This window comes from Balaenoptera borealis (assembly GCF_965194805.1).
Source record: "Balaenoptera borealis genome assembly, chromosome: 12".
NCBI lineage: Eukaryota > Metazoa > Chordata > Mammalia > Artiodactyla > Balaenopteridae > Balaenoptera > Balaenoptera borealis.
In genome coordinates this window covers 99,410,156-99,424,604 of record NC_138869.1, presented here as the reverse complement: position 1 = coordinate 99,424,604, position 14,449 = coordinate 99,410,156, and the positions used below count along the sequence as shown (strand labels likewise).

Here is a 14,449-nt window from a genome sequence, read left to right as displayed (position 1 = left end):
GTGACATTTCAAACAATCTGCCCCACCAGTCATGCTGTTACAAGCTTTGAAAGCTGGAACTTCATGTATTGTCTCTTTCTTTCCTGGGTCTCTCACTTCACCATCAAATTAACCCTTTTACTCCTTTAAGACATGTGGGTTGCAAATGAACCTTCCTTTGACCATTGGGGTTGTTGCTCTTAACCAGAAATAAAAAGAGTTAAATTTAGTTTTAAAATTTTTCATTTTTTAAATTGCGGTAAATACACAGGACATGAAATTCACCACCTTCCCCATTCTAAAGTGTACAGTTCAGTGGCATTCACGTACATTCGCATTACTGTGCTACCGTCACCACCACCCATCCGCAGGGCAGTAGAATTCTCATTTCCTATTCCGTGCTGCTACCACCATCAGGTAACTCAGCTGCCCCAAAACAGCTAGCTGTTAGGTGAGAAATGAGACTTGAATTGCCCAGTAGACCTTTTGTCTCTTAGGACGGGACAGCTAAGTTTTTAAAAGGTTCCGATACATTTCATATGACACGTTAGCCAGAATAAATGTGCTCTTTTCTCCTTCTGTTTAAACAGCTCTGAGCCGCGGGTGCCCTGCTCTACTTCTTACCACAGCTCTGGTTTGCACTCGGGTGACAGTGTCACAAAAGCAGGACCTCTGGGCCTTCCGGAAATAAGACAAGTGCCAACTGTTGTGATTGAATGTGATGACGATAAAGAAAATGTGCCTCGTGAAGCAGATTACGAAGACTCTTCTTGCCTGTACGCGAGAGAAGAGGAGGAGGAGGAGGAGGAGGATGAAGATGACGACACCTCGTTGTATACCAGTGGGTGCATCCAAACTCTTCACTCAGGGTGGGAGGGGCGTGGCTGGTGGGAAGAGCTGCCCACCTCTCTGGGTTCTAATCTGTGGTCCGCTGTTACTGTTTCTTCATTAGTAAGATGAAAGGGCAACTGTCCTCTGAACGGCCTCAGAGCTCTAAAAATTACAACATCCTGCTACCATATCTTGCCTCTTTAGATGTCTCTTTTTTTCTTTGATGGCTTCCCTTGGGATGCAACACGCCATCAATTAAAAAAAAAAAAAGCAAGGAGGGGAGGCACCTTAAAATTCAATTCCAGTCTACAAAAGATATAAAAATACTAACCATTGTATATGGAACAAATTCATTTTTAAGCATACCTCAACCACTGAATTTAAATTTCAGTGATCAACTTTTTAATGCATGAACTTGTATCATAGCAACCTTTTACCGACTGTGTGCCTGACAATATGCTAAGGTTTCATTCTCATCGACATCTTACAGCACTCAGGGGCATAAACTACTGCCCCATTTTACAGGTAAGGGGAGAAAATGGAGAGGTAAGGGACTTGCCCAGAGACTCACGTCTACTAAGTGGCAGTGCTGAGAGTTGAAGCTGCCTGTGTCTCATTCCAAAACCCACGTTCTAAAAGCGGTGGCAAAAGAAGGAAGATTAAGTACTTACTATGTAAGATCCGAAGGAATCCCCCAAACTTGCTACTTCCCAGTCTCCTCCTCTTGCTTCACACTCACCAGGCTTCAGATAGCTCGCTAAACTTGAGTGATGGAAATAGTCCTGGCGTTGAGGGGAGAACCCTGGAGGGGCAGCCGAAGGCCCACATGGTCCATGAGGGAAGGAGCTGTTGCCCAGCCTCTGCGCACCGTTTCCTGCCCGGAGAATGGAACGCTTTATACCAGGGTTCCTCAGCCTTGGCACAAGTGACGTCTTGGGCCAGAGAATTCTTTGTCATGGCGGCTGCCCTGTGCACTGTAGGATGTTGGGTAGCATTCCTGGCCCCTGCCCGCTGGGTGCCGGGAGCACCCTGCCCAGCAAACTCCAGTTTGACAACCAAAAATGTCTCTAGACTTTGCCACATGTCCCTGGTGGGGGCAGAAATCACTCCTGATTGAGAATCATGGATTTATTCCAGCTGTGAGGAAGCCCTGCTCTAGGGGCTCAGAACCTCTTATGCTAAAGAGAAAAGCAGACCCAGAATATCGCCTGTTTCGATGAGCTTGCTGCCTCTCCCACCCCACACGGACCCCACTTTGCCCAACTTTACTTGCCTCCGTACCCTCCGGCCCCACCGTAGCTGATCCCTTTTGTCTCCTGTGATTCCCCCGCCTATCCATCACCTCTGAGCGTCCACACACGCAGATGCCCACCGGCCTGCTGCCCGTTGGCCTCACTTATCCTGCACGTGCCGGCCGCTCCTCCGTCGCTCCTCCGCCCTTTGCATTCTATTTTGCGCTCCGCAGTCTGTCCCGCCCTCCTTTGTGATGTTGCCCACATGGTGTGGGGGGGGCGGGGAGTTCCCGGGGAGCAGAGATCCAACCACAGGCTCTCCATGTGCCCCACACACGCCCAGCATACCGCGAGGCAGAAAGGACATGCTGATTGCAGGAACTGTATGAAAGTCACGTACTGTAACTTTCCTCCTTTGACCGAGGTCTTGACCGCGCTCAGCTGTTGGGCTCTTGTATCTGTCCCCCCGCCTCCCACCTTGTGGTCCACGGCTGTCCCTGGGGGGAGCCCGAGCAGGTTGGTGGCAGCCTTATTACCTCATGTCTCCCTTCCTGCAGGCTCCCTGGCCATGAAGGTGTGCAGGAAGGACTCCTTAGCCATCAAACTCAGCAACAGGCCCTCCAAGCGAGAGCTGGAAGAAAAGAACATCCTTCCGAGGCAGACGGATGAGGAGCGGTTGGAGCTGAGGCAGCAGATCGGCACCAAGCTCACCAGGTAGGACAGCGCAGCCACTGGCTCCATGGATTTCCGTGGAAGAATTCAGCCTCCATCCTCAAATCTGTTTTGAGTGTCTCTGAAGAGCTCCCTGCAGAAAAAGTCCATGGAAAGCATTCCATTTCTTCTGCAGGGTTGCTTTTATGGTCCCCTCTTTTTCACTCATCAAAATCTTAGAAATTTCACTTGACTAAAGGTTCAAGCTGAGAGGAAGATTTCCAGGGAGAATAGCCACCTGTAGAACAATCCCCATCATCCAGTAGAATTGAGGACCTATATACCTAGGCACTGTGGTTTACTTAAGCACAAAGCAATCGAATAAATGGACTTTTCTGCTAGACTGTGCAACTAGAAGACATCAGTGGTGGGTAAAGATGCCTCATTACTGAGCTGGGACTCTTCTTGAGTGATTGCCCCTATGAATGGGTATTACAGACACAGGCAAAGCAGTATGTCATATTAATATGTTAAACACTTATGTGTGTATTTATAACCTAGTGTATCTTTATATGGTGTTAGCTAACATCTGTGACACACTTATTAGCCAGGCATTCTTCTAAACGTTTTATGTGTGTTCATTCATTTAATCTTTGAGCTTCCCTATGAAATGGACATTTCTATGCCCATTTCACAGATGAGAACACCAGAGAGAACTTTAGTTACCTGCGTAATGTCAGACAGAATGGCTGTGGAGAGCTCCCTCTTGACCATATATGATGCTGCCTCTGTAATAATAGTCACCAGGTGAGCCCTCACTTTGGCCCAGGCACCATGCTCATTGTTTGGATGCAGTGTGTAGAGGTCTCCCGGGGTTTCCTCCTGACTTCCCCACTTACTGCCCCTTAGCCTCGTGTAAGTCACGTATTCTCTTCCCCTGTGTTTTCTGCCTTTATAAGATGGGGAGTCGTAAGAATTAAACAATAGAAGGAAAGCACTTAAAACAGTCTCTCTAACTTCCTCTAGAGAGCCTGTCCCATGGTGGGAGAGCCTGACTGTTAAACACCCTTCCTTCTGTTGAAGTGAAATCTCTGTCCATGCATCTCCCACCCATTGGTCACATTCTTTTCTTTCTGCAGCTACCTCATCCCTCTTAACACGCATGCTTTCGGGTACTTGGAGGCAACGATACTGGCTCCCCAAGTCTCCTTTCCTACACTGCATATAGCCACATCCTCTCTCTGGGGTTCAGTGGGTTGGGTGGATATAGTTCTAGGCTGCTTCCTGAACCAGCTTGTTCAATTTTACACCTGATACAAATAGGGCTCTCCATTGGGGAACTAGAAGTAAGAGAAGGAGCAGATCCTTGACCCCAGCCCCTCTTCCCAAAAGTTCATTTCCATTATCCTTTGACTAGGACAAAGGAGCATGGGTATCCTTTATTCTATTTCTTTCCCTCACTTCCACTTTCCCAGCTTTGTGACAGTATAAGCAGAGCCCCAGGATTGTGGGGAAAACTGAAAACTTCTCTGCAGATGCATGTGAGATGCCAGCACATCTAGCTGCCCAAGGTGGCATCTTCTGTGGAGAGAGAGACAAAGGTGGGAGACACGGAAAGCAGATGTGTGCAGCTGGCCACTCTGCTTGTCCACCACAGAGCGTCATCCACCGGGAGGGAACTGACAGAGTGAGAAAGGCCATTGTCCCAGAACACGCTCCTAAAAAGACACAGCCCAACTTCTCACGCCCGAATCCATACCCGCATCCCACCCATGAGCACGTGGCTATGGCAGTGACACAACCCAGAGGTGGGAAGAGACATAGGCCACCCACGCACCGCAAGAAGTTCTCTGCATCTGAAGATTTATCCTTGGAAATCATCCCTTTCCCAACCTTTCCTCTTCTGACAGCACTTAAATACTGCTCAGGATTCATAAAATCCACTGAGCGTTCACCATAGTGATGTCTATTCCCAACCCTCGTTCACCCTGGTCAGTAGAAGAAGACACACTGACCAGGGAGAGAAAGATGGAGGTAGAGAGGACAGCATTGGGAATATTCCAAGTGTTGAGCTCTGAGTCCATTTCTTCTTCGTTCACTCTTTCAACTAGGGAGTTTATTTCCTTCTGGTGTAACCCTTGGCATCTCAGCCAGATTACAGGAACTGGGCCTAAAGGAAAGGTCATCAGGAGTGTTGAGCAGGTCAGCAAAGTTGTACAGAGTTCAGCAAATCTGGAGGGGCGGCCTAATCCACATCTCAAGGCCTTCTTTAGAAAGGAATTTTAAGGACTATTCTCTTTTGAATGAGAACCCAGCTTGGTGCTTCCAGCCACTCATTTATCCTGAAGCCAGGGCAGAATGAAGGAGAAATCTGAGAACCAGAAGGTGCCCATGGTAGAGAGAGAACTAATCTGAGGCCCAGAGCCTTGGCTTCCAGCTCTGGTTCTGAGGGTTTCCTAAGCAGATGTTTGCTCACTCTGGGTCTACATTTCCTAATCTGGGGATTAGATCATCTGATCACTTTGTGCAAACTGTGAACTTCATTATCATCAAAAGTAACTAAAAGTATGTAGGAATCTGTTGTAGAGTTTGCATTTTCGAAGCTACAAGGCTGCGGCTTTCTTTGGCTATTTGAGGTAGTAAGATGTACTGGAAATCTCAAGCTCTTTGAAAAGCCTATGGCCAAGTCTGGGGTCCTCATGGAGTGAGCAAGATAGAAAACATAATTTTAGTCTGACAGTTTTAATAGCATAAAAGAATAATGTAGCACTCCAAGAATAATCCCAAATTGGGGGAAGGGAGCAGAAACATCAAGTAAAATGATATCAAGTATTAAGGGAGAGTTTCTGCCTAAGAATGCAAAAATATTGTTCTTCCAAAAATGTTTTCTCATTGATGCTATTGGGCAGACTCTCCTAAACCTCGGTCATCAAGTCATCTGGATGCTTTGATAGTAAATAACTGTTTCAACCAACCGCCATTTGAGAAGTGAGGGCTGCCCTTGAGACGTGAATGTTGTCAGCTGGGTGTGCTTTTCTATTCTCCTTATTATACAGACTCAGGCCGGTTGCAGAGAACCAAGGGGTTCAACACGTCCATCCGCTGGGGTGTCCGAGGGATGAAATAGTAGAACTTCGACTTAAATGTATTTTATGTCATTCTTTTTAAATCGATTGTGTCTGTGTTATAATACACATATATATCAATGCAGTAGTATCAATACTTGTATATAACTTATAAATAAAGAAATGGCATGTGTGGGGATACATGCTTAAAAAATTAAATTGACGGAGTTCTCAAGAAGCTTCGAGCCCACAGGTCTGAGGGTCCCTTCTCAGGGCTGCATGAGCAGGTCCTTTCCTCTCCAAGGACCTCTAGTCAGTGGAAATGTAGAGACCTCAGGGCCATCCCTCACCCCTCCAAAGCCCCCAAGTGCAAGACGCTGCTGCTTTCTCTCTGAGTCTCTTCTCTGGGCCCTTCAACCTGAACCCTAGGAGGTGGTCAGCCTGTGTGATCTTAGCTATCCAATCCACTTTCAGCTCCCTTCATTTACCAAGCTTTTTACTCCCCTAAGATTAATATTCAACCCACATGACTCCATGTATTTTATTTGAAATACATCTTACTACCCCCTCCTCCCCCCCCCAAAAAAATCATTATTTAAAAAATTAGACATGGAGCCATACTTCTCAGTGTTCATAGTGACCTCTTGATCAGCCAAGGGACAGCTGATATGTCCCTAAGCCACTTTCCAGCTTGGGGCATTGATTGGTTGAAGAAATGACCCCCCCCCAACTAAAGGATGGCGCTCAAGACCATTGGGAATAGGGTTTTGAGGGACTAAATAGAAGTCTGATGCCTAAAGGAGTTGTTCCTTTGCTTCTGAAACATCCTTTAGAAAGTGAATCATCCCATAAGTCACTAAGACTACTTACTTTTTTAAAAAGGAGCTAAGACCCTGAAACGTGATCTGTTCTTGGTTACTCAACAGCCAGTGCGCTTAAGCCTCTTCTCCAACTGAGGTCCCCTCCCTCAGTCCCCTCCAATACCTTCTGTAAGGTTTGGATCAGACAGGGGGAGAGAAAGCCTGGGAAGGACAATAAAATGGGAGGTGCCTTGCAGTATACGTAGGAGTATATAATCTAAATTAAGCTCAGGAATAAATAAGGATTCGGGCAATCTGCCTCCGTGACATACTTGTTCCCCTAAAATATCTCTTCACCCTTAAAATATCCATGTCCCACTCAGGGGTGAACTGTCATCATCTTTTTTTTTTTTCTTTTTTTTAAAGTTTATTTCTATTATTTTATTTTTTATACAGCAGGTTGTCATCACCTTTTTTGCAATCATGGTTGACCACGATGTTTTCAGCGTCCCTCTGAGCTGGAGCAGGCATAGCCCCGTCTTAAAATGGGAAGCATCCCTACGGGGAAACTCTTTGGAAACCTTGCTGGGTTTTGGAAAGGATGTTTCTCCTTGTGATGTCCTTTTCCTAGACCAGACATAGCTGGTGATTCAGGCCACTCACCTATGATTCTTGCCAACAATCAAAGGAGATGCTGACTTAATTTCGGCTACTGGGAGTATTCGTTTTCTAGGGCTACCATAACAAAGTACCACAAACTGAGTGGCTTACACAACAAAAATTTATGGTCTCACAGTTCTGGAGCCTGGAAGTCTGAAATCTAGGTGTCGGCAGGGTTAGTTCCTTCTAAGGGCCGTGAGGGAGAATCTGTTCCAGGCCCCTCCCCTGGCTTCTGGTGTTTCACTGACAGTCTTTGGCCTTCCTGATCTCTGCCTTCATCTTCTCCCGGCGTGTGTGTCTCTGTGTCCAAATTTCCCCTTTTTATAAGGACACCAGTCATCTTAGATTAAGGTCCAACCCTCATCCCCTTGTTTTAACTTGATGACCTCTGTAAAGACCCTATCTCCAAATAAGGTCACACTCTGAGATGCTGGGGGTTAGGACTTCGACATTTGTATTTTGGGGAGATACAATTCAACCCATACCATTTGGGGAAGCATAAAGTGGGTCTACCTAGAAAAGGAGCCACAAATTCAAAAGCACACCTGGGGCCAGGCAGGTATTGAACATAAGGGAAGCGGGCAGTTCTAAGATTGTTAACAGGGAGTGCTGGAAACTGGGGTGAGATGGAAAGTCCATCCTTTATCAAAAGGGGTCACCACTCTTCAGCTTCAGTCCCCTGTAGTTTTGGAGAAATGAAAGACCAGTTTGTCAGATCTTATTAAAAAAAAAAATCTGGATTTTTTTAAAATGAAAATTCTGAATTTTTTAAACATTGGACAGACCAAACAGAATATAATTATGGATTGTTTAGCCCTGGGATCATGTCTCAGCCTGTGCCCCCTGGACATAATCTCTGACCTGGAAACTATAGGTTTTCCTATCTACAGTATAGTCCTAAATTCTATGGGCATGCACTGTACACTTTGATGACATGAGATAGAACTCTTCCGTGTGTGATAACTGTCAATGTGAGCATGTGCATGTGTCTCTCTGTAGCAGTTGGGAATTAACATCTTCTAGGATCCAAATTAATTTGAATGTGGTTATGTGGATTAATCACTAAAGCAATATACTCTATTCCTAAAAAGAACTTTTGACCCAGCTTTCAGGAATTTAGTCAATTGGTTTTCAGAGTGTTTGTGACTATGGAAAAACACATTAAGTTGAATGAAGAAATTGGTTGAAATAGCTGTCACTGCTTTCTTTTCCTTAATGCGTGTTGAGTCTGGGAATCAGAAGGATTTAAGGTTAAAGCACTAGTAATTGTTGATAGTTTGAATTTATACATACAGCATGAGATCCACACCAAGCATCATACGGCAGATCAGATGTAGGACCTGACTTTGAAAATTACCAAAATTCTCCCTCTTCTTTCCTCCTTGGTATTTACGATTGCCACCTCCTAAATAGCTGTTGTCTTTGCGGTGGCAGGGGGGTGGGGAATGAGATAGGGGAGGTGGAAAAATGATGACCTGATCATCCCCATGAAACCTCATGTGTTATTCTCTCTTATTCAGAATTTAATATGCTAGAAAGAAAGAGTATTCTAAATCTGTATTTTATGCTCCTAAGTAGTTCACACTATAGGCAGAATATAAAATAATATGTACAGAGGATTATATGCTGCTTTAAATCATAATACAATGTTCAAGGGAGAGACTTGAAATCCATTTTTCATGCTTATAGCACAGGCAATAAAATGCAATAATCCTGACTTCTGACCGTAGCTTGCATACTGTTGATGGTTTGGGAAAATCAGCGTCATGAGTCTCGATACACCGGAGCCTAGTTCCAAGGTGGCAAATGGTATCTCCCCCCAAATCTAAGGGCTGATGCTAAGTGTCAGCTGGTACCTTCTCAGGCTACGTGATTTCTTCTGCTGCAAAAGCGCTTTCTGAAAAAAGGAATAACAGGGCTTCCCACGTGGCGCAGTGGTTGAGAATCTGCCTGCCAATGCAGGGGACAGGGGTTCGAGCCCTGGTCTGGGAAGATCCCACATGCCGCGGAGCAACTAGGCCCGTGAGCCACAATGACTGAGCCTGCGCGTCTGGAGCCTGTGCTCTGCAACAAGAGAGTCCACGATAATGAGAGGCCCGCGCAACGCGATGAAGAGTGACCCCCACTTGCTGCAACTAGAGAAAGCGCTCGCACAGAAACGAAGACCCAACACAGCCATAAATAAAATTAATTAATTAATTAAAAATATATATATATTAAAAAAAAAAAAAAAGGAATAACAATCAAAGGCTCTATGAATTCAGTTCAACTTTGGCTGACTGAGGGTGCCCTGGACGTGTGTCCCTGTGAATCACTTGAAAGAAAGAAGGGAGGAAAATAGACTCGAGTGAAGGTTTGGAGGAGCTCCCTTGTCCACCTGGCTTTTGCAGCCTTGCAGCAGCATTTGCACCCTCCTCGTCACCCCTTTGACGGTGATGAAGGATGGAGTGGGGAGGGGACCAGAGAGGAGAGAGGAGCGGCAAGAGGGCACTTGTGTCCGCTCCTCTTCATATCCGCAAAGCCTGGGTGGGAATGGCTCAGGTCAGTGGGCTTTTTCTGTGGATTCTGAACCCTCCCATAAACAAAACTGAAATTAAGTACCAGTCACCAAGCTGAACTGAGTGATCGGAACAAGCTAAATCAGGGTGAAATATGACGAGAATGGAGTTATTGAATCCTGCAGCATTTGCATAACAAACATGTGGAATCTCCGAGCAGCTCAGCTGCTTTCAGATCATTTGACATCTCCCATTAACTCACTGCGTAAAATAGAAAATCCTCTCTTAAAAGCCCTCCAGAAAGGCTGACATCTTCTGAAAGGTGCTGAGTTGAGTCGAGGCTACAGCGTGACCTGACTGATAGAAAGTGAAGGGCAACTACACATCTGTTTCTGTTTGTTTGTCTGTTTTTGCTGATTGCCATTCTTTTATTTGTTTTTTGAATTTTATTTATTTATTTTTTATACAGCAGGTTATTAGTTATCTGTTTTCTACATATTAGTGTATATATGTCAATCCCAGTCTCCCAATTCATCCCACCACCGCCCACCCACACCCTCACCCCCCACTTTCCCCCCTTGGTGTCCATACGTTTGTTCTCTACATCTGTGTCTCTATTTCTGCCCTGCAAACTGGTTCATCTGTACCATTTTTCTAGATTCCACATATATGCATTAATATACGATATTTGTTTTTCTCTTTCTGACTTACTTCACTCTGTATGACAGTCTCTAGGTCCATCCACTTCTCTACAAATGACCCAATTTCATTCCTTTTTATGGCTGAGTAATATTCCATTGTATATATGTACCACATCTTCTTTATCCATTCATCTGTCAATGGGCATTTAGGTTGCTTCCATGTCCTGGCTATTGTAAATAGTGCTGCAATGAACATTGAGGTGCATGTGTCTTTTTGAATTATAGTTTTCTCTGGGTATATGCCCAGTAGTGGGATTGCTAAGTCATATGGTAGTTCTATTTTTAGTTTTTTAAGGAACCTCCATACTGTTCTCCATAGTGGCTGTATCAATTTACATTCCCACCAACAGTGCAAGAGGGTTTCCTTTTCTCCACACCCTCTCCAGCATTTGTTGTTTGTAGATTTTCTGATGAAGCCCATTCTAACTGGTGTGAGGTGATACCTCATTGTAGTTTTGATTTGCATTTCTCTAATAATTAGTGATGTTGAGCAGTTTTTCATGTGCCTCTTGGCCATCTGTATGTCTTCTTTGGAGAAATGTCTATTTAGGTCTTCTGCCCATTTTTTGATAGGGTTGTTTGTTTTTTTAATATTGAGCTGCATGAGCTGTTTATATATTTTGGAGATAATCCTTTGTCCGTTGATTCATTTGCAAAGATTTTCTCCCATTCTGAGGTAGAATGATATGCTAATTAATTTGATTGTGGTCATCATTTCACACTATAGACATATGAAAACATCACATCGTACACCTTAAATATATACAATTTTCATTTGGCAAAAACAACAGTAAATAAAAGGCTTTTCACATCGGCTGAAGGAAGGAGGCAGCCAGGTGGCAGTTGCTGTGCAGAGTCATGGTTGATCTGAAGGGAGCAGATCACGTGGAAAGTTTGTGAGGGTCTGTGCTGGGGCCGACATCACTACATGCCCATGATCTGTGTCAGTGAATGGACTGCTCCTGAGGGCCAGGAGATCAAAATAATCTCCATTAGACAAAAATGAGACCCAAAATAAACATTGCTGATGTTTAAAGAAAAAACTAGCTTAAGTACAACTGGGAGATCTCAGAGAGGAACAGTGGACCTTGAGCTGAATAAGTTTGTTTTCTATGGGTTTAAGGTTAACTTTTCAGGGAAACAAGTTACTAAGGGAGACCATGGAACCTCGACAAATTGATTCTGTTGGAATTCTATTAGAATTGATGGTGCACAACACTGTATGAGGTATCATTTAGAAGGTAGCTGGAGGGAACTCCCTGGCGGTCCAGCGGTTAGGGCTCAGTGCTTCCATTGCAGGGGACACGGGTTCGATCCCTGGTTGGGGAACTCGGATCCCACAAGCCCTGCAGTGTGGCCAGAAAAAAAAAAAAGGTAGCTGGATAATCATCCTTCAAAGAGGTTAGTCAAGGTTACCCATTGTTCTCTGTTTTAGCCTGGGAAAGAGATGCTGATGGCAGGTTCTGTGGGGCAAGTGTGGGTCCTTCTGGACCACATTCTTTTATTGGTGGGAATGTATTTTAGACTATTTCTCTTTCCATTTTTTTTCCTTTAAATGTTCCTGGAAGAATGGGGATGGGACAGGGCTCTGGATAATTTAATCACTGAATAATCTAACCATTTACGTGTTAATAGGAACATCTTCAACTTGAGTTGTCAGACCATTTTTCTTGTAATATATTTTTTTTCTTTCCTACAATCTTTTGATCCCTCTATGAACTAAAACAGTCATAAGGATGTGTCATTGCTATCATACTTTTATTCATGAAAGGAGCTCCCAAAGCCATTTGTGAATCTACTGGGAGGCAATGAATAAACAATGAGTTAAATCATCTTATGAAGCACCAAACTTTGGTTGAAAGATGATTCTGTCACATGGAATAATACTTCAAAATCTGGTCTAGTGCTTTCAGATTAGCTTATTTGGAGTTTTTTTTTCCACAGTGAGCTTTGTACCTATATCACAAGGAGTCTATTTGTGAGTTTCTTTACCTCCTTCACAATTGCATCTTCTGAGTGTGAAGAAGTATAGAATAGAGCACTTTAGAACTTCAGTGGACACTCACTACCACTGCCTCTAGTACCCTGAATTTTACAGTTAAAGAAACTGAGGCCAAAAGAAATTAAGCTGCTAGCCAAGTTTACCTGGCTACACTGGGATCTGAAACCAAGACCTCTGACCCCAGCCAGTGCTAAAAATTAATATCCCCCAGAAAGGGGAGAAATGTATTCACTTCTCACTGGAAGAAACAGGCCAGTTATTTGTTAGAAAGTATGACAAATCATAGATCTCAGTTGATTTTCTCAATTCATGTCTGAAAGAGAGAGAAATGACTCAAAGGTTTTGAATTAAATCTTTAAGAAACATTTTCAGAAGTCAAAAAGCCCGTGAATAAGGAATCTGTGAATTCTCTCATAGGTAGTTTCTTTCATGGGCACTGTTTCCTCCTCAATCCCACGTAGCTAAAAACATTTAAATTAAGTGCCCAAGTGAGAGACATTTCCCCATCTTAATAGTTAATCACAGCTGAGAAAATCTCGTTAATAATTTTTGAAGATTGATCAGGTACTTTTGAAGATTCTGTATCTGATGCCTTAGTTTGGAGTTGGCGTGTTCTAGTGATTCTGTCATTCAGATGATAAATGAAGCTCTAATCCGTTATACTTAGGAAGAGTTCTTTGTTCTTTGTTTCAATGGTGAAGTTGGCCTTTCTAGTCTCCAGGATAATTTCCATGGTATGTAGTGTACTTTCTCCCTCATCCACCAACTTTGGCTGCAGATTTGATTGAAGGTGATTTTTCGACAACTCCCCTTAGAGCTTGCACACAGTCCTGAATATTTAAATAGCAGAACTGGATTACAGCTGAGACATTTGCAGAACAGTTGTTTTTCATAGATCCCCTCACGTTTTTGTTTACTGGCAAAAAAACCCCCTAACTCTCGTGCAAAATGCTAATAAGAGTAATTCATTTTATTTATCTTCATTATATTCATTTCACTCTTCTTGGTTTAGAATGCAAAGATTTTTAGAATAGCCTTGAAAATTGCATATATGCTAACTAAACAGTAATTTTTTTGACAGAATATAAACAGGAAAATCATCCAAAGATACAAACCCTGGAAAATCGCTTTTCCCTCTGATTCCGAAGGCAATTCCTTTGAAATATAAGTGAATACGCTTCTATTTTAGGAAGTGTGATCATGAAAATTTTATGTTCTGTGCCCACTGAACCATTAAAACAATAGTTCTTCAAAACGGGCAGCCTTATTAGTGCCTTTGAAAAAAACAGCAGGCAGACAGATAAATAGTGGGTACTGACAGGTGATCAGTATGTTGAAAAGAGTTTTACCTACGGTAAATCCAACCCTCCTTTGGACTGTTATGATTTTCCTTGTGTTGCTCATCTTCATATTGTAACTTATCAAGCTCCCCTTTGAAAGATGCTGAGAGAGGTCATTACATCTTCCTGGGAGTTAAAATGAGAGCTGCGCTCCCCAAGTTTGATTGAACCAATGAGTCTGCCATCTGCACATTCCACCCCAAGCTGCCCGGGCAGTGTCCCATCCACGGGAAGCCTTCAGCACACCCTCGAGTGACCTGGCACTTCCTTTAGGTTCGCGGAAGCTGAGTGAGGTTGAGTGGGTACCTTCTGCCTGGAGCCTGCTGTGTCCATACAGCACATCCTTGGAGGGTTACTCCATCTCATTTCTCTCTCGTGTTACCCTCTCTCTTCACAGTCCTTAACCACATGTAGCCATTTGGGGCCACAGCCTGTGAAATCTGATTCTCACCCCACAGTCAACAGCAGCACCTGGATAATACTCAGGCGTTTCCCGCGAAGGAGCTGTAAATTCATACAACTTTGTCCAGGCAGAAACAAAATAAGCTTATTCATTTAAAAAAAAAAAGCATATATATAATGTCAGGTTTAGCCTACCTAAGAAATTAGCTTAAATTTGTCCTGCATTTACATTGTGTGTTACATGATATGTTTCCTAATTGATTAATAATAGAATGCTGATGTATGTGT

At 43.7% G+C, this 14,449-nt stretch overlaps 1 protein-coding gene across 6 annotated transcripts in view; it reads left to right on the top strand.

Moving 5' to 3' along the window:
- The window catches only part of PHACTR1 (phosphatase and actin regulator 1), a 541,936-nt gene that overhangs the window by 495,207 nt on the left and 32,280 nt on the right, over positions 1 to 14,449 (top strand). For all 6 annotated transcript variants that reach the window (XM_082344498.1, XM_082344499.1, XM_082344497.1 and 3 more), the window contains 2 exons: positions 570 to 820; positions 2,600 to 2,756. In XM_082344498.1, the coding sequence (XP_082200624.1) occupies positions 570 to 820; positions 2,600 to 2,756 (408 nt within the window). The remainder of the gene's footprint in view (positions 1 to 569; positions 821 to 2,599; positions 2,757 to 14,449) is intronic.